Source organism: Esox lucius, chromosome 23 (assembly GCF_011004845.1).
Source record: "Esox lucius isolate fEsoLuc1 chromosome 23, fEsoLuc1.pri, whole genome shotgun sequence".
NCBI classification, from domain to species: domain Eukaryota; kingdom Metazoa; phylum Chordata; class Actinopteri; order Esociformes; family Esocidae; genus Esox; species Esox lucius.
Genome location: NC_047591.1, coordinates 2,166,976 through 2,185,680, shown reverse-complemented (window position 1 = coordinate 2,185,680; position 18,705 = coordinate 2,166,976). Strand labels below are relative to the sequence as shown.

The 18,705-nt window shown below is 45.4% G+C and overlaps 1 protein-coding gene across 5 annotated transcripts in view; it reads left to right on the top strand.

Annotated features, from left to right (window-relative positions):
- mpped1 (metallophosphoesterase domain containing 1) overlaps positions 1 to 18,705 on the top strand; it is a 105,567-nt gene that overhangs the window by 49,707 nt on the left and 37,155 nt on the right. For all 5 annotated transcript variants that reach the window (XR_003777840.2, XR_003777838.2, XR_003777839.2 and 2 more), the window contains exon 4: positions 920 to 1,145. Coding sequence is in view for 1 of the 5 variants with exons in the window: in XM_029116910.2 (XP_028972743.1) it covers positions 920 to 1,145 (226 nt within the window). In the remaining 4 variants the exon portion in view is untranslated. The remainder of the gene's footprint in view (positions 1 to 919; positions 1,146 to 18,705) is intronic.

Here is an 18,705-nt window from a genome sequence, read left to right as displayed (position 1 = left end):
GAGTTTAATTACTCCTTTTCAGCAGCACGACACACACAAACATACACACACGCACACACACACACAGCGTGTCACAGCGATCTTGCAATAATTGTCAAAAAAAACACACAGTGATTGAACTCTCCGTCAACGGCGCTGCCTGACAAACACTGATGCATCTCCAGTGTTTGTCACACTTTTCAGAAGGCCTTTCATCAATCCAAAATGTTTTTTTCATGTACCCATATTAGGGGATATGTAGATCATGTACAAGTGTTGGCCTGCCACAGTGTTGGACAGCCAGTGCAGATCGATGGACTGTACCCCACTGTGTCCCTGTCTGAATAGCCAATTAAACCTAAAGAGACGGAGGAGAAAGAAAAGAGACAGCATAACGTACGATTACTGAATGGCTTTAGTAGAAGGGTCCTAAGTATTATAAACATCAGCAGGTAGAATACGTTTGTTATTTTCAAATCCTTTGGAAAAAAAAATATATGCATTTTAAATAATGAAACGACTGAAGTGAGTAGGTTCTGTGAAGTATTAGATTTCCCATCTCTTTGTTCACCGGTGATTAATAGAATCATGACTGTCAGATGAGATGCATGTCTTTGTGAGAGCGAACAAAACAAATATGATTGTTGACACTGCTGTTACCAAGAAAGATGGATCTGCACTAGGAACGATGACAGAGAAAGAGATTCTGTTTCAATTAAATTGGATCACATTTTCCTATTGAATTATTGTACTCTGTTGCACCTGTAGAGGTTTGTTGGATGAATGTGGACTGCTTTTAAACTGATAGTATGTTTTTCAATGTTTCTCCATATCTTTGTTTCCCTCCATATCTTTGTCAATATTGCCTTTGGCTTAAAGACACTGAAAGCTGCAGGTGAATGCTACTTTTCAACTGATTACTTGTTTTCTTTCCTCATAGGTACCCTGCCCTACGACATAAAGATAGTGATAGCGGGGAACCACGAGTTGACATTTGACCAGGAGTTCATGGCTGATCTGATCAAACAGGACTTTTACTACTTCCCATCGGCCTCCAAGCTGAAACCGGAGAACTATGAGAATGTGCAGTCATTGCTCACCAACTGCATCTACCTGCAAGACTCTGAGGTCACCGTGAGGGGCTTTCGTATCTACGGCTCCCCCTGGTGAGTAGTTCCAGATGACACCGCAACAGTGGACAAAATGTATCTCTTTCATCTTCTCATTTCTATCACTATTTCTACCTCTTTTCTTGCAACTACTAGGTTCACCCTCAACAAACACATTGTGGAGAATGGCAGAATCCAGACATTAACATGGAATTCAAATACTAATATTTAAAATGTGTCATTTTTCTTTAAACATTACAATATACATAATTCTAGTCTTGTAGTTATATTAAAAATCATAATTACCACTGCATTCAGCCTAATTACAGTGCAATGAATCTAAAAGAACATCGGTCTCTACTTGCAGTGTGTGTGTAGGTGTGTATGTGTGTGTTTATGTGTGTTAGTAGTTATGTAGCAGTGTGGATATACACAAGTCCACATGTTACTCACTGTGCGTAATGTTACCGGAGTAAAACATTTTGACACAACACTCCACTGAGAGAAGGTAATGTGCCCAAAAATTATTAAATTGTACATTAAGAGCAAAGTGTAGATCATAGCAATACATGAATGATTTTTATAATGCCGATGGGCTCCTATTCTGCTAATTTTGCCAGTACCCTGTTGACAAGGTGACAAAAGATACCTGTACCCAACTCAAAGGTATGTAAAAAAAACAAGAAAAGTACAGCATCTGAGCCCCTTCAAACAAAAATCCTAACCATCACAAAAGCTGACAGTTTGTAGAGGATTTCGTTGTGAGATGTGCAGACACTAATGTACTGGTTGAGAAAATGTACAAGCTTCAGTCGCTCATAGTTAAATGCCACAGACATGGGGCACGCTGCCAGAAACCAAGAGGTCGTTCTGCAGTCTTCACCTGCTTAGGGTGATCCTAAAGGAAAACAAGGGTGACAGTTAGAGCTGCACAATTTGGATAAAAAACTAGAATCGCAATTTATTTGACACATGTTCATATTGCGGTTATGATTTGCGATTGTCAAACATGGTGTAAACACTGTAGATAATCTCACTTTAAAATAGACATCATAGCCTGCATATGCAATGGTGTTCGCTGCATTTGCTATACTCACTGCCATTGCCATAGCTAGGCAAAATGTCTCAACCCTTGAGGTATATCCTCTCCCATATTAAGTATATTTGTAGGCACTGACATAGAAGCTAAAACTTTTAATAACCATGCTGTTGTGTATATGGGACAATATCCTGGTGCCACTCACTAGCTTGAAGCATACGTCTTCACTAGCAGTTGCAGTGTTAACTCAAACTAACAAGTATTTAAACAAAATGACTCCATGAATTTAAGTCATGTCATCTTCTTCCGCTTATCCGGGGCCGGGTCGCGGGGGCAGCAGTCTAAGCAGGGATGCCCAGACTTCCCTCTCCCCAGACACTTCCTCTAGCTCTTCCGGGGGGACACCGAGGCGTTCCCAGGTCAGCCGGGAGACATAGTCCCTCCAGCGAGTCCTAGGTCTTCCCCGGGGTCTCCTCCCGGTGGGACGGGACCGGAACACCTTCCCAGGAAGGCGTTCCGGAGGCATCCGAAAAAGATGCCCAAGCCACCTCAGCTGACCCCTCTCGATGTGGAGGAGCAGCGGCTCTACTCTGAGCTCCTCCCGGGTGACCGAGCTTCTCACCCTATCTCTAAGGGATCGCCCGGCCACCCTGCGGAGAAAGCTCATTTCGGCCGCCTGTATCCGGGATCTTGTCCTTTCGGTCATGACCCAAAGCTCATGACCATAGGTGAGAGTAGGAACGTAGATTGACTGGTAAATCGAGAGCTTCGCCTTGCGGCTCAGCTCTTTCTTCACCACAACAGACCGATACATCGACTGCATTACTGCAGAAGCTGCACCGATCCGTCTGTCAATCTCCCGTTCCATCCTTCCCTCACTCGTGAACAAGACCCCTAGATACTTAAACTCCTCCACTTGAGGCAGGCACTCTCCACCAACCTGAAGCGGGCAAGCCACCCTTTTCCGACTGAGGACCATGGCCTCGGATTTGGAGGTACTGATTTTCATCCCCACCGCTTCACACTCGGCTGCAAACCGTCCCAGTGCATGCTGAAGGTCCTGGTTAGAAGGGGCCAACACGACAACATCATCTGCAAAAAGCAGAGACGAAATCGTGTGGTCCCCAAACCTGACACCCTCCGGCCCCTGGCTGCGCCTAGAAATTCTGTCCATAAAAATTACGAACAGAACCGGTGACAAAGGGCAGCCCTGCCGGAGTCCAACATGCACTGGGAACAAGTCTGACTTACTGCCGGCAATGCGGACCAAGCTCCTGCTTCGGTTGTACAGGGACCTGACAGCCCTTAGCAAAGGACCCAGGACCCCATATTCCCCAAGCACCCTCCACAAGATGCCGCGAGGGACACAGTCGAATGCCTTCTCCAAATCCACAAAACACATGTGGATTGGTTGGGCAAACTCCCATGAACCCTCCAACACCCCGTAGAGGGTATAGAGCTGGTCCAGTGTTCCACGGCCCGGACGAAAACCACACTGTTCCTCCTGAATCCGAGGTTCTACTATCGGCCGTATTCTCCTCTCCAGTACCCTGGCATAGACTTTCCCGGGGAGGCTGAGAAGTGTGATCCCCCTATAGTTGGAACACACCCTCCGGTCCCCCTTCTTAAAAAGAGGGACCACCACACCGGTCTGCCATCCCAGAGGCACTGTCCCCGACCGCCACGCGATGTTGCACAGGCGTGTCAACCAAGACAGCCCCACAACATCCAGAGACTTGAGGTACTCAGGGCGGATCTCATCCACCCCCGGTGCCTTGCCACCGAGGAGTTTCTTGACCACCTCAGTGACTTCAGCCCGGGTGATGGACGAGTCCACCTCTGAGCCCTCATCCTCTGCTTCCTCAATGGAAGAAGTGACAGCGGGATTGAGGAGGTCCTCGAAGTATTCCTTCCACCGCCCGACGACATCCTCAGTTGAGGTCAACAGCTGCCCACCTCTCCTGTAAACAGCGTTGGTAGGGCACTGTTTCCCTCTCCTGAGGCGCCGGATGGTTTGCCAGAATCTCTTCGAGGCCAGCCGATAGTCCTTCTCCATGGCCTCACCGAACTCCTCCCAGGCCCGAGTTTTTGCCTCCACAACCACCCGGGCTGCAGCCCGCTTGGCCTGTCGGTACCCGTCAGCTGCGTCAGGAGTCCCACAAGCCAACCAGGCCTGATAGGACTCCTTCTTCAGCTTGACGGCATCCCTTACTTCCGGTGTCCACCACCGGGTTCGGGGATTGCCGCCTCGACAGGCACCGAAGACCTTACGGCCACAGCTCCGAGCGGCCGCTTCGACAATGGCGGTGGAGAACATGGTCCACTCGGACTCAATATCTCCAACCTCCCTCGGGATCCAGTCGAAGCTCTGCCGGAGGTGGGAGTTAAAGATCTCTCTGACAGGAGACTCGGCCAGACGTTCCCAGCAGACCCTTACAGTTCGCTTGGGCCTGCCGAGTCTGTCCAGCTTTCTCCCCCGCCATCGGATCCAACTCACCACCAGGTGGTGATCAGTTGACAGCTCCGCCCCTCTCTTCACCCGAGTGTCCAAGACATACGGCCGCAGGTCAGATGAGACGACAACAAAGTCAATCATCGACCTGCGGCCTAGGGTGTCCTGGTGCCACGTGCACTGATGGACACCCTTATGCTTGAACATGGTGTTCGTTATGGACAAACTGTGACTAGCACAGAAGTCCAATAACTGAACACCACTCGGGTTCAGATCAGGGGGGCCGTTCCTCCCAATCACGCCCCTCCAGGTGTCACTGTCGTTGCCCACGTGGGCGTTGAAGTCCCCCAGTAGAACAATAGAGTCCCCAGTCGGAGCACTTTCCAGCACCCCTCCCAGAGACTCCAAGAAGGTCTGTTACTCTGCACTGCCGTTCGGCCCGTAGGCACAAACAACAGTGAGAGACCTATCCCCGACCCGTAGGCGCAGGGAAACGACCCTCTCGTTCACCGGGGTAAACTCCAACACATGGCGGCAGAGCTGGGGAGCTATAAGCAAACCCACACCAGCCCGCCGCCTCTCACCATGGGCAACTCCAGAGTGGTGAAGAGTCCATCCTCTCTCAAGGAGTTTGGTTCCAGAGCCCAAGCCGTGCGTAGAGGTGATCCCGACTACCTCTAATCGGAATCTCTCAACCTCACGCACTAGCTCAGGCTCCTTCCCCGCCAGCGAGGTGACATTCCACGTCCCTAGAGCTAGTTTCTGTGTCCAGAGATCGGGTTGTCTAGGCCCCTGCCTTCGACTGCCGCCCGATCCTCTTCGCACCGGCCCTTTATGGTCCCTCCTGTGGGTGGTGAGCCCACGGGAGGGCGGCCCCACGTCACCCATTCGGGCTGAGCCCGGCCGGGCCCCATGGGGGAAGGCCCGGCCACCAGGCGCTCGCATACGAGCCCCAACCCCGGGCCTGGCTCCAGGGTGGGGCCCCGGCTGCGCCATACCGGGCGACGTCACGGTACTCATAATGTTGTTCTTCATTAAGGGGGGTTTGAACCGCTCTTAGTCTGACCCGTCGCCTAAGACCTGTTTGCCTTGGGAGACCCTACCAGGGGCATATAGCCCCAGACAACATAGCTCCTAGGGTCACTCGGGTACTCAAACCCCTCCACCACGTTAAGGTGGCAGTTCTTGGAGGGGATGAATTTAAGTAATCTACAAAAATAACCAACAGCACCTGCAAGAAAAACAATTACGGACAGACGATGCATGCCTGTTGACTTGCGTAAAGCTCGCCTCATTCACCGTTTTTTGGAGCTGAAAATCGCGGAGGTTGGCAATTTGGATTTTGCACGTCAAAATTGCAATTTCTATCGTAATTCGATTAATCATGCGGTCCTAGCGACAGTTACGTCTGTGGTGGATAAAACAGCAGATAACTGAGACTTTTTAACATCATCATAGTTAAGAGTGAAAGTATAGGTTTGTCCTACCTAATCAGTGGAACAGCCAGAACGTGTGATGTCAGCCCAAACACAGATAGACAACTGGATGAGCTTGGGATGAGAGGAGGGGAGATGCCGGACAACCTCCGCAGGGACCTCTAAGCCCTGGGACATCTACCTTTCCAAGGAAGTGCTAAAGCTTGTCAAGAATCTTTGACCCCTTGGCAGGCAACCATTATAGCAAAGCCAACTGAAGACTACCAGGTGCTGAGAGTACTGTCACACCCATCTGCTGAATCTTTTGAACTGTGGACTGCTTATCATCACTGTTGACAATGACCATATTCTATTTCCTATGTTGATCTCAGACTACAGGAAGAGAGCTGCACTGATCCGATTCCCAAAGTTGCAGAGCTTACTTTATCCTTCAACTGCATCCTGGTGAGCTCCGTGGACACAGAGATATGTTTCTTGCTAGTGCAACTCACTGCTGACTAACAAAAGACAGTCCCTCACAGGGGACTCCACACAAAATGTGAGAGTCCCTCAGTTGGGGACACAACTCAACACAAAACATCTCACCATTGTGTATCACAAGGGTGATGTGTGGACAGGTGGGAAGAGCCACAGTGAACAATAGGCCTGAATCCAAGTACCTTAATGTAGAACATAAGTTCCACTTTATTTTACTCTACTTCTGGCTGTTCTGAAAACACTTTTTGTAATGTACTTCAGAACATCATTTATTTTTAAAGATATTCTGTCGTCTGAGTATACAGTGGATTCACAGAAAATTAAAATGGAAAAATGTAATTGCCCCCCAAAAATGACTCATTTCATAGGGACCTAACTCTTTCACCCTCCCTCCCTTCCTTGCTCCCTCCCTATGTCCTTTTCTCTCCCTGGTGAGTGCCAGGCTGTTCCTCTGTGTTCACACTGGTGTGTGCGTGCACATGTGTGTGTGTGTGTGTGTAATGCTGGTTCACCAATGGTCCATAATGCAGTATGTGTTTTGGTGAGGGGCCAGGAGGCAGTTCGGGGGGTCCCATGAGTTTGAAGAATTGAGAAAGGCCTCAGGTGTGGAGAGAGAGGGAAGACAGAGAGTGATGGGGAAAGAGGCAGAGATGAAGAAGAAACGAGAGAGAAGAAGCCAATGAGAAGTGATGCAAGATATATCCGAAGACAGATTAGGAAGAGCTTGAGAGAGAGAGAGAGAGAGAGTAAAAGACAGAGAGCGAATGGCATGCACTGCTTTAATTTGATCACTCTGGCTGGCCCGGGCTGGTGTAGTCGGCCTGCCACAGAAGGCAGATGAAATGACGTGTGTGTTGCATCCACCCGAGGCTCTGTTCTTCCATCACAGAGGGGCCCCAGCTGAAGCTTCCATGTGTTCCCCTCTCCACGCGCTGTCTCCTCCTTCTTTCTTTCCGCATCGCCTCCTCTGTCCATCCCTCTCTACCTCGTGCCGTCCGTCCGTCCGTTCCGCGTGTATTTGGCTCGGCGAGGGGAGCGTTCGGGGGGCGTTGAGGTCTCCTGCCCTCGCTCTGCCTAATTTCTGTCAGGAGCAGTGGGGCATAGACTGCTCCGCCCGTGCCTGTCCCGTCACCATGACGATGCCAGGCTACCGCTGGTTTATGGCTCGTGGCCACCGTGTACTGTAGCCTCAGGAGAGATGTCTGTTGGTTGGCCAATCTGTGTGATTGTCCGTGTTGAACTGCTGTCTTGCCTGAATCGATTGTAACCAAACTGTCACTACCTCTCTGTTTTACCCTCTTGTTCGTATGCTCTCGCTCACTATTTTGCCCTTTTTATCTTGCCCTCTCTCATCCTCCCATTTGCTAAATGTCTCTTTCACACACACTTGTCTGCTTGCTCTAGTTTCATGCTCTCTCTGTTTTTCCCTCCTCAATTATTCTTGCTTCGCCATCACCGTTCCCCACAGCCCTGCCTCCAGCCTCAATCTCACTCCCTCCGTCCCTTGATCTATCTTCCCTCCTTTTCTACCATCCCTCAATCACTTGCTCTCCCTTCTGTCCGTCTCTCTCTCTCTCTCTCTCTCTCGCTCTCTCTCCTCAGGGGTCTGATGGCGTGTTGCTCACAGCACGGTGCTTTCCTGTCCATCCCATGCCTTCAACATACACACATGCACACACCGTTCTACAATCCCTACTCCTGAAAACCCACAGTCTTCAACTAAAATTAGATCTGAACATTGCGTACAGCTTCCTACCCAAATCCAAACAATTTGTCATTCTCTGAATATCAGAATCAAAAGGACAACCCAGGGTAGTATGTGCAGCTTGCTTCCTATACTGACGGTAATGCAAGTTTACAAGTCATTTTTCATGACCCTATCGCACAGCCACCCTACATACTTTAGAGTTGTAAGGACGGGTAGGCAGAACAGGAGATATGTCTGTGTCTGTGAATATGCTTGTTTGTGTGTGTCTGTGTGCGTGTGTCATATGCAGAACACAAGAATTTCAACTCATAGTAGCGTGGGAGGCATCGGAATTAGCCACTGTGGTTGTCTTTTCAAAGGAGCTCAAAGCCCAAACGAGGCGGAGAATCCGGTACACATTGAGCGCAGGCATGCAATAACATAACAGGATGGACAAGAGGAGAAACTGGGACAAGTGAAGGTTGGCGGACAGTTTTAATACAAGACCAGCTCAATTCGATCTAGTGGTGCGTGCGCGTTCATGTGTTTGTTTTAAAACGTCGAAAAATCTCCTCACTTCACTGTAGATTTGCAATGCAGCCAAGCACATGGCTAATTAAGGAGATGTGCATGTACGTGCACGCTCCCTGCTTTCTAAGATGTGAACGATTTAAATGATTAGCTGAGATCTTGTAGGTCCGGGTTAATTCTCTTTAACCCCTAATTTGATGTAATTCCAGGAAGGGTTCCCTGAACATTTTCTTAATCAGATGATGGAGTCGCTATATTTGTGGTTCCAGAATGTTTGGTCCATTAGGCTACGATGCAAAGATCCGACAACTATCTCTGCCAGGCAACATATAAAGGTCCTCATGACGATGACAGAAAACGTGATGGACATCATGCGGTCATAAGATGGAGCACAATGTTTTAGTAATAATTTATTTTCAGCGCCGACAACAATCATGCAGATGTTTTCTCTAAAAGAATGTTCTTATATTTACTTATATTTGTGTTCTTATAGCTACCAGGATATTTTTGCGCCCATGGGGTCTACTACAAAGTATAACACACAATAAAAAGCACTGTATGGGTTGAATAAAACACTATACATGCAATGGGCCTACTTCAATTTATAGACTTGCCAAGTAATATCATTAGGGTTACAGTAAAAGTTGTCAATAAATGTAAAACATTATTAATAATCACACATACGTGTGTAGACCTATTTAATAATTTCACTATCACTTACAAATTTACTTTCTTAGTTCTTCAAGCTTCCAATTGACTGTTGCGGCAGCGTTCATGTTACTTCAATTATTTCTTGGGAGAAATCGCAAAAAATACATTGACTTTGTATAACAGTCAAAGAAGAACCGTACTGGATTACATTGGACATGTACAGCTTGAGTACGTTGGCCAAATAAATGATTAACTGTTTGGAAAAATAAGAATGTTTAAAAATGAATTATTCTGACTGATCTAAAGGATCTATTCGAATAACAATTATTTGTAATGCCCTAGTAGGTAGCTAGCTCCTTCCTCGCTGGCGGGGAAGGAGCCTGAGATTGTGTGTGAGGTTGAGAGGTTCCGACTAGAGATAGTCGGGATCACCTCTACGCACGGCTTGGACTCTGGAACCACACTCCTTGAGAGAGGATGGACTCTTGACCACTCTGGAGTTGCCCATGGTGAGAGGCGGCGGGCTGGTGTGGGTTTGCTTATAGCCCCCCAGCTCTGCCGCCATGTGTTGGAGTTTACCCCGGTGAACGAAAGGGTCGTTTCCCTGCGCCTACGGGTCGGGGATAGGTCTCTCACTGTTGTTTGTGCCTACGGGCCGAACGGCAGTGCAGAGTACCCAACCTTCTTGGAGTCTCTGGGAGGGGTGCTGGAAAGTGCTCCGACTGGGGACTCTATTGTTCTACTGGGGGAATTCAACGCCCACGTGGGCAACGACAGTGACACCTGGAGGGCCGTGATTAGGAGGAACGGCCCCCCTGATCTGAACCCGAGTGGTGTTCAGTTATTGGACTTCTGTGCTCGTCACAGTTTGTCCATAACGAACACCATGTTCAAGCATAAGGGTATCCATCAGTGCACGTGGCACCAGGACACCCTAGGCCGTAGGTCGATGATCGACTTTGTTGTCGTTTCATCTGACCTGCGGCCGTATGTCTTGGACACTCGGGTAAAGAGAGGGGCGGAGCTGTCAACTGATCACCACCAGGTGGTGAGTTGGATCCGAGGGCGGGGGAGGAGGCTGGACAGACCCAAGCGTATTGTAAGGGTCTGCTGGGAACGTCTGGCCGAGTCGAGGTAGGCTGGAGTTATTGAGTCCGAGTGGACCATGTTCTCCACCTCCATTGTCGAAGCGGCCGCTCGGAGCTGTGGCCGTAAGGTCTCCCGTGCCTGTTGAGGCGGCAATCCCCGAACCCGGTGGTGGACACCGGAAGTAAGGGATGCCGTCAAGCTGAAGAAGAAGTCCTATCAGGCCAGGTTGGCTCTTGGGACTCCTGAGGCAGCTGACGGGTACCGGCAGGCCAAGCGGACTGCAGCCCGGGTGGTTGTGTTCCAACTACAGGGGAATCACACTTCTCAGCCTCCCCGGGAAAGTCTATGCCAGGGTACTGGAGAGGAGAATACAGCCGATAGTAGAACCTCGGATTCAGGAGGAACAGTGTGGTTTTCGTCTGGGCCGTGGAACACTGGACCAGCTCTAAACCCTCTACAGGGTGATGGAGGGTTCATGGGAGTTTGCCCAACCAATCCACATGTGTTTTGTGGATTTGGAGAAGGCATTCGACTGTGTCCCTCGCGGCATCCTGTGGAGGGTGCTTCGGGAATATGGGGTCCTGGGTCCTTTGCTAAGGGCTGTCAGGTCCCTGTACGACCGAAGCAGGAGCTTGGTTTGCATTGCCGGCAGTAAGTCAGACTTCTTCCCAGTGGATGTTGGACTCCGGCAGGGCTGCCCTTTGTCACCGGTTCTGTTCGTAATTTTTATGGACAGAATTTCTAGGCGCAGCCAGGGGCCGGAGGGTGTCAGATTTGGGGACCACACGATTCCCTCTCTGCTCTTGGCGGATGATGTTGTCGTGTTGGCCCCTTCAAACCAGGACCTTCAGCATGCACTGGGACTGTTTTCAGCCAAGTGTGAAGCGGTGGGGATGAAAATCAGTACCTCCAAATCCGAGGCCATGGTCCTCAGTCGGAAAAGGGTGGCTTACCCACTTCAGGTTGGTGGAGAGTTCTTGCCTCAAGTGGAGGAGTTTAAGTATCTAGGGGTCTTGTTCACGAGTGAGGGAAGGATGGAACGGGAGATTGACAGACGGATCGGTGCAGCTTCTGCAGTAATGCGGTCGATGTATCGGTCTGTCGTGGTGAAGAAAGAGCTCTCGATTTACCGGTCAATCTACGTTCCTACTCTCACCTATGGTCATGAGCTTTGGGTCATGACCGAAAGGACAAGATCCCGGATACAGGCGGCCGAAATGAGCTTTCTCTGCAGGGTGGCTGGGCAATCCCTTAGAGATAGGGTGACCCGGGAGGAGCTCAGAGTAGAGCCGCTGCTCCTCCACATTGAGAGGGGGTGGCTTGGGCATCTGTTCCGGATGCCTCCTGAACACCTTCCTGGGAAGGTGTTCCGGGCCCCTCCCACCAGGAGGAGACCCCGGGGAAGACCTAGGAGACGCTGGAGGGACTATGTCTCCCAGCTGGCCTGGGAACGCCTCGGTGTCCCCCTGGAAGAGATAGAGGAAGTGTCTAGGGAGAGGGAAGTCTGGGCATCTCTGCTTAGACTGCTGGCCCCGCGACCCGGCCCCGGATAAGCGGAAGAAGATGGATGGATAGTAGATAGCAGGTTTGGTTCAGAGCTTTTGTTGCTATGGTTTCTGAGGCTAAACTTTCATGCTCTCACTCTCTGGAGCCAAAAACTGAGTGTTTGCTCAAATTCTGGTAGAAAAAAAAAAATAATGGTGTTCTGGTCATCCTTGACCAGAGTTTAAAATTAATTGTTTTAAGGTACACAAATATTAATACAAAAATGTTCTCAACAAAAACTAGAATCTAGATTTTTTTGGGCAGAATAACCAAATTACAAGCAAATGCAGAACAGTTTTATTTCGCATTTTGTTTGCTTGGTGCCAGTGTCCAATGCACCCATGTGTTACTACTGGTCAACACCATGTTTGCAGTTATACCATACATTTTCCAGTAGAAATATAGTTTTCCAACAATGATTTTGAAAATGGGAACTCAGATTTTCTTTCGTGCCCCAGCATCTTTCAGAAAGAATGCCTCTAATAAAAAAATTGAAATAATAGAAAGGGTAACATTTATTTTTACATGAGCCATGGTATGAGCCAACACTGGAGGTCTCTTTTCCGCTCAACGTAGACCGCTCCTCTTTCTCTGTCCATTTGCTCCTTTCCTTACTCTGGTTCCATTTCTCAAGGGAATAATTCACGAAAGATAAATCAGTTTTAATCAGGTAAGTATCCTAATCCTCAGTACATCCAGTATCTTTGCTAAAGCTTTGGCAAAAGATACTGCTCATATCCCCATTAATCATTAAATATCAAATGTGCACTATATTCTGACTGCTACCACTCTATCATCCCTTACTTTAGAGGAGAGAGGGAAAAGCATCACTTAACTTTCATAGCTTGTCACAGTTCCATAGTGTGAGGTGTAATTCAATACTCCAAGCCATCACGTTAGCTGCTTGTTTCTGTCAGTCCATCCCCATGGATCATTGGGGGGAGATGTATCTCCTGAACTGAGCGCTGAGCACTTTTTTAGGGGTTTCTCTATTACGTCCACCTGTACACAGTCAAGGCAGAGAGAGAGTGGTATGCAAAATGTTGCCGTTCTGTTAACTACACACAATCGGTGGGTGAGCTGAGTAAGTAATACATGCAGTTCAGCCCTTACCAATACTTGTGTTAGGTTGACACAGCAAAATGCACACAGCACCACAAAACAGAGCAACCAGGGATAAGTGTGTACACCATCGTCACCCATATGACCTTGGGTTTTTGTTTACCAGGGCTTATACAGATCTCAATAGTTAATTTCTACAGACATGGTTTTCAATAAGCAAGGTTCTTATCAATTGCCATTTTAACAACAGTAGCCATTTCTAGCCATATCTAAGAGAAGGCTGTACATTTTACAGAATAATGATAATAACAATAACAATTAATTTTAGTTATATAGCGTTTTTCAATGACCCAAAGATGCTTAAAGATTCACAGATCTTAGCTTCCTAACCTAGCCAAAAGAGGCATTAAGTTATTTCTCCCAGCCACAGTTTGCTTAACAAGAAGCAAGGCACAAATCAAAAGAATAAACATATTTGCCATTTTGGCTCTGAGAACTGTTGTGATCCAACTGGAAATAGCAAATACATTGTTCAATCCATATTTAAATATTTCACCAGGATATCTGCAGCTAAAATAACACATACTCTGATTCAAAGATGTATGGTTCAGTATCACCATGTGAAAAAATGTTTCATTTAAATCACGATGTTAAGACATTGCCTTTTTAATGTAATTAACTAGCTAGCTAGCAGTTTCCAGTCTACCGGGATGTTGTCAAAACCTGCCGAGGGGAGGGCCTGGTCCAAAGCAGGAAGGAAGTCTGGTAGTCAGAGGATATTTTTTTTCAAGATATCTGCTGACATGACCATTGCTGAAAGACATGCCATGGCCCTATCAAACAAGGACTACCACAGCTACACAAAAAAACACTTGTTGTTCGATGGGTATATAATGGAAGCTTTGTATACATTTCTTTTTTAATTCTCATTCCCTCTTCAATACTCGTTCTGAAGTATTGGAGTATGTTGCTAAGTGTGCAAATGCCATTCCCACACTCCTGGCCAATTATGCATGAAAACAATCTCACTGACCTAGAAATCTCTGAAACATGAACTAAACCACCTAAGGGTCCCTCTGGGTGAAATGCCCCTTTAGTTCTAGCTGGCACATACTACTTCAATAGAAGTCTCTGCCAACAGATGAGCTAACAAGATTGAGATCTATTTATTAGTTGTGAGCTCATTCTCCAGTCAGTTTTTGAATGTTTGGGAGATATCTGTGGACACAGCAAGTGTTGATGTATTGTTTCATTGCTGTTTGCTGGAATCTCAGAAAAACATTGGTAGCAGCATCTCTAGTTGCATACTTATATAGCCGCTGTTCATTAGTGTGCTGAGCTAAAATACGATCCGGGGTAGTTGAGGGTTACAGAACAGTTCATTTTGGTAGCCTCTTTAGTTTTTTAGTAATGATTAGTCTACTGTAACTCTGGTCAACCATCTCACATGCTGTAGTTGGACAAGGCTATCTGAATGTGCACATTGTATAAGTTGAAAGGTAGACAAAATATGTCATAGGGAGAAGATATAATGATTACATCATTTAAGACAATTTTATTTTTATAATGAATATTTAGATGACCTTAAATTTCCATATTTTCAGTAAACTGGTAGAAACTCTAAAAATAAGTAACACTATAATAACTGCCAAAATGAACACGGATGGTGCCTTATAGCAGCTCTCACTATGGAGTGAACTGACACGTGCACTTTCTTTAAGTGCGCCTAATGACAGTCTCTAAGGAGGACACGCATGCACACATCTGAAAAAAGAACAGGGGGAGGGGCTGTTTATTGATGGGGGAGTGGCGGGCAGCGTGGGAAGGGGATTCTTTTTTAAATGAAAACGGGAGAAATATATCACTCCCTGCACAGAATAATTAAGCACAGAGATGCAAAAGACTACTTAATTAGATTTTTTAATTATTGAGGATTTCACTTCGTCTTTCTATAGTGGCCCAATTAAGAAAGCTCATCAGAAAAACTAAAGCGACAAAGTCTTCTCTTCCTCTTCTCTCTTGTTCGTGGCAAAGAACGGAATACCTGCTCCCCGTGTTTGAAGACTTTCTCTGATGAAGAAAGAAAGGATGGAAATTAAAGATCTCTTCTTTTTCTCTAGGTTTTTAATTAACTGGTGTTTTAATGTAGAGACTGAAAGGAATGGAGAGAGAGCGTGAATACTCAAGGAGTAATTTTATTATAATGACTCTAATGATCATGTGGATATGATGAAGGTAATTTGACCTCTTTGGAGTTTGTCAGAAAGTTTGAACGGTTACTGCTGATTAGAGTAACTCTTACTGTTATTGGATATAGTGAAAGTGAGGGAGTGGGGAGGGACAAGCCTGAATAGTGTATTTAACCTGTCATATCATATTGGAAAGAAATCCAAGCAGAAAACTAAGAATATTTATGAGAAATTGCGTGAAACCTACAAGATAAAAAAACAACAAAAACAAAACAACAAATCCAACCAAAAACAAGATCTGAAAACAAAACATACACCTTTATTATGTACACTTCAGATTTTTTTTAATGTTGAAGCATTTTCAATGTTATTACAATCAAACCCCTAGGATGGGTTGGAATTGGACTGGGATGACAATGCCTCCACTGTTTATGGTATCCTTAAAGGCATTTTTCAATATGCATATCACAAATTTCAACTTAACATTTATTATACTGAATATTTTAATTATGATTCTTAGCTTTGACATCTTCCTCAAAGTCTGATAACCCCAATTCAGAAAGAGACAAATTTGACTAAAATACTTACAGCAGAATCTGTCAGTAGGCTTGAGCAAATGACAAATTGGTTTCCTAACCAAAATACTAATTGACAAACATGTATTCTACTTATCAACACACTGCACACCATACAGCTATGAAATAAAACAGCTACGTAAAATGTAAATCAAAAACAGAATGCAATGTGTATTTATCCCTATATTTAATTGAAAATAGTACAAAGACAACATATCAAGTGTTGAAACTAAGAAATGTTTTTATGTTTGGAAAAATGTATGCCCATTTTGAATTTGATGGCAGCAACACGTTTCAAAAAAGTTGGGACAGGGGCATGTTTACCAATGTGTTGCATCACCTCTTTAAAAAGTTATCTGTACGCGTTGGGGAACTGAGGAGACCAATTGCTGTAGTTTTGAAAGTGAAATGTTTTCCCATTCTTGCTTGATATAGGATTTCAGCTGCTCAACAGTTTGGGGTCTCCTATGTCATATTTTTCATTTCATAATGTACCAAATGTTTTCAGTAGGTGACATGTCTGGACTGCAGGCAGGCCAGTTTAGCACCCGGACTCTTTTACTACCAAGCCATGCTGTTGTAAAACGTGCAGAATGTAGTTTGGCATTGTCTTACTGAAATACGCAAGTCCTTCCCTGAAAAAGACATTGTCTGAATGGCAGAATATATTGCTCCAAAACCTGTATATATTGTTCAGCATTAATGGTGCCTTCACAGATGTGCAAGTAACCCATGCCATGTTCACTAATGCATCCCCATCCCGGATGCTGACTTTTAAACTGCGCGCTGATAACAAGCCAGATGGTCCCTCTCCTCTTTAGCCCAGAGGATGTGGCGTCCATGATTCCAAAAAATAATTTTAAGTTTTGATCAGTCAGAGTAAAGGACAGTTTTCCACTTCTCCTCAGTCAATCTTGAGTGAGCTTGGGCCCAGAGAACACGTCGGTGTTTCTAGATCTTGCTTGTTTCTTCTGTGCCAGAATCAGACGTACTGTTTTCATTGCAGTGCCACTTGAGGGCCCAGAGATCACGGCCATCCAGTATTGGTTTTCAGCCTTGTCACTTGTGTACATAGATTTATCTGGATTCTCTGAATATTTTAATGATGTTATGTACCGTAGATGATGAGATCCCCAAACTCTTTGCAATTTTACGTTGAGAAACGTTATTCATAGATTTTTGCACTGTAGAGTATACCTGTGCAGTGTTTTACAGTGTGGTGGACCCTCCTTCTCTACTTTTAAAAAAACCCATCCTCTCTGGGATGCTCTTTTAATACCCAATCATGTTACTGACTTGTTACCAATTAACCTAATTAATTGTTAGATGTTGCACTAGTTTTTTTATTTTTTGCATTACACAAATTTTTCAGTCTTTTGTTTCCCCTGTCCCAGCTTCTTTGAAACGTGTTGCTGGCATCAAATTTAAAGGGGGCTTATATTTTTCAAGAAACAATAACATTTCTCAGTTGCAACATTTGATATGTTGTTTTTGTACTATTTTCCATTGAATATAGGGTTTAAATTATTTGCACATTATTTCATTCTGTTTTTCTTAACATTTTCCACAGCGTACCAACTTTTTTGGAAAAAGGGTTGTACATTTCAGCCATTTAGCTGATGCCTGTATCCAGATCCAGTGATTAATTTTCATATGAATCACTATACTTTACCACAAGTGGAGGCCAATTCACTGATTTAGTCAAATGTAGGATGTAGGGGAGTTGAAACATTGTAGTTGTATACTTCAGTTTGGAATTTTGTATATACTGTATATAATTTCCTTTAACAATAATACTATATACTAATAATATCTTACTTAGTGTGGAATATAGTGTCTATATATTATGGGAGACATTATACGTCGTTGAAATGCATGAAACTGAAGCACTGCCTCAACCGAATGTAAAAAAGTTAAAACGTGTAGACTTTCTAGTCTCTGCAGTTTTTGAACCTCTAGCAAAATATAATTTTTGAAACATTGTTATTTAAAACTTTTTAAGGTGACTGTTTGATTGCATTTGTAATTGTCTTAATTTGTTTTTCACTTGCTTTATCCATGTAAACACATCCAGCGATGTTATCACACATTAGCAGAGTCAGCAAGGAGAACATACTTCAAAAAATGATAACAAAAACATGGTAATGTAATAAAAATCTGCCTTGAAATATGACTACATGTGATGAGCGGTATTGTGAGGTAGCGCTGCCAGCTCCATTCACAAAAAATGTCTGCCTGCCGGGGACCAGGGTTCAATAAGAGAGAAATTTAAGGACTTTTAGAGATGAGTCCCCAGATTCAAAAGGAAACAGCATTCAGCGCTCACAGAACAATAAAAGACAAAACTCTCTTTACTGGTCAGATGTTCTAAACGCTAGGCTACCCTGGCGTCCCAAAGTATTGATTGTGAATGGGAGAAAGATCGAGTGCCTACTCATTTCATAAGAGATCAAGAGATAGAGAGTGACTACATTATACTTTTCAGGGAGAGATACTACTCAGGGAGGAAGAGACAGAGATAAAAAAGGATGGCTCTAAATCTAGGGGGATCCAGAAGAAGTGAAACAAGAAACCAGGCAAGCCTAGTTCAGCTGGCCTGCAATAGAAAGTGTTGCCCTCTCAAGATTCAAACCCGGGTCGCCCATGCAAAGGGCTGTGTCATTAACCACTAGACCACAGAGCTGTAAATTTGCTGGGTGTCAGTATAGCCACTTTTGCCATTTTAACTGTTAATTGGTCATTCGTGAACTGACTAATGTTTCTTAATAAGTTTACCTCCACCACAAATAGCGTCTATGCACAGTATGGTGTTTTCCACTGGCCATTTTAACAGCGTATTAGCCAGTAATAAGCTTTACCGGTATCTACTAACTTACTAACTTAA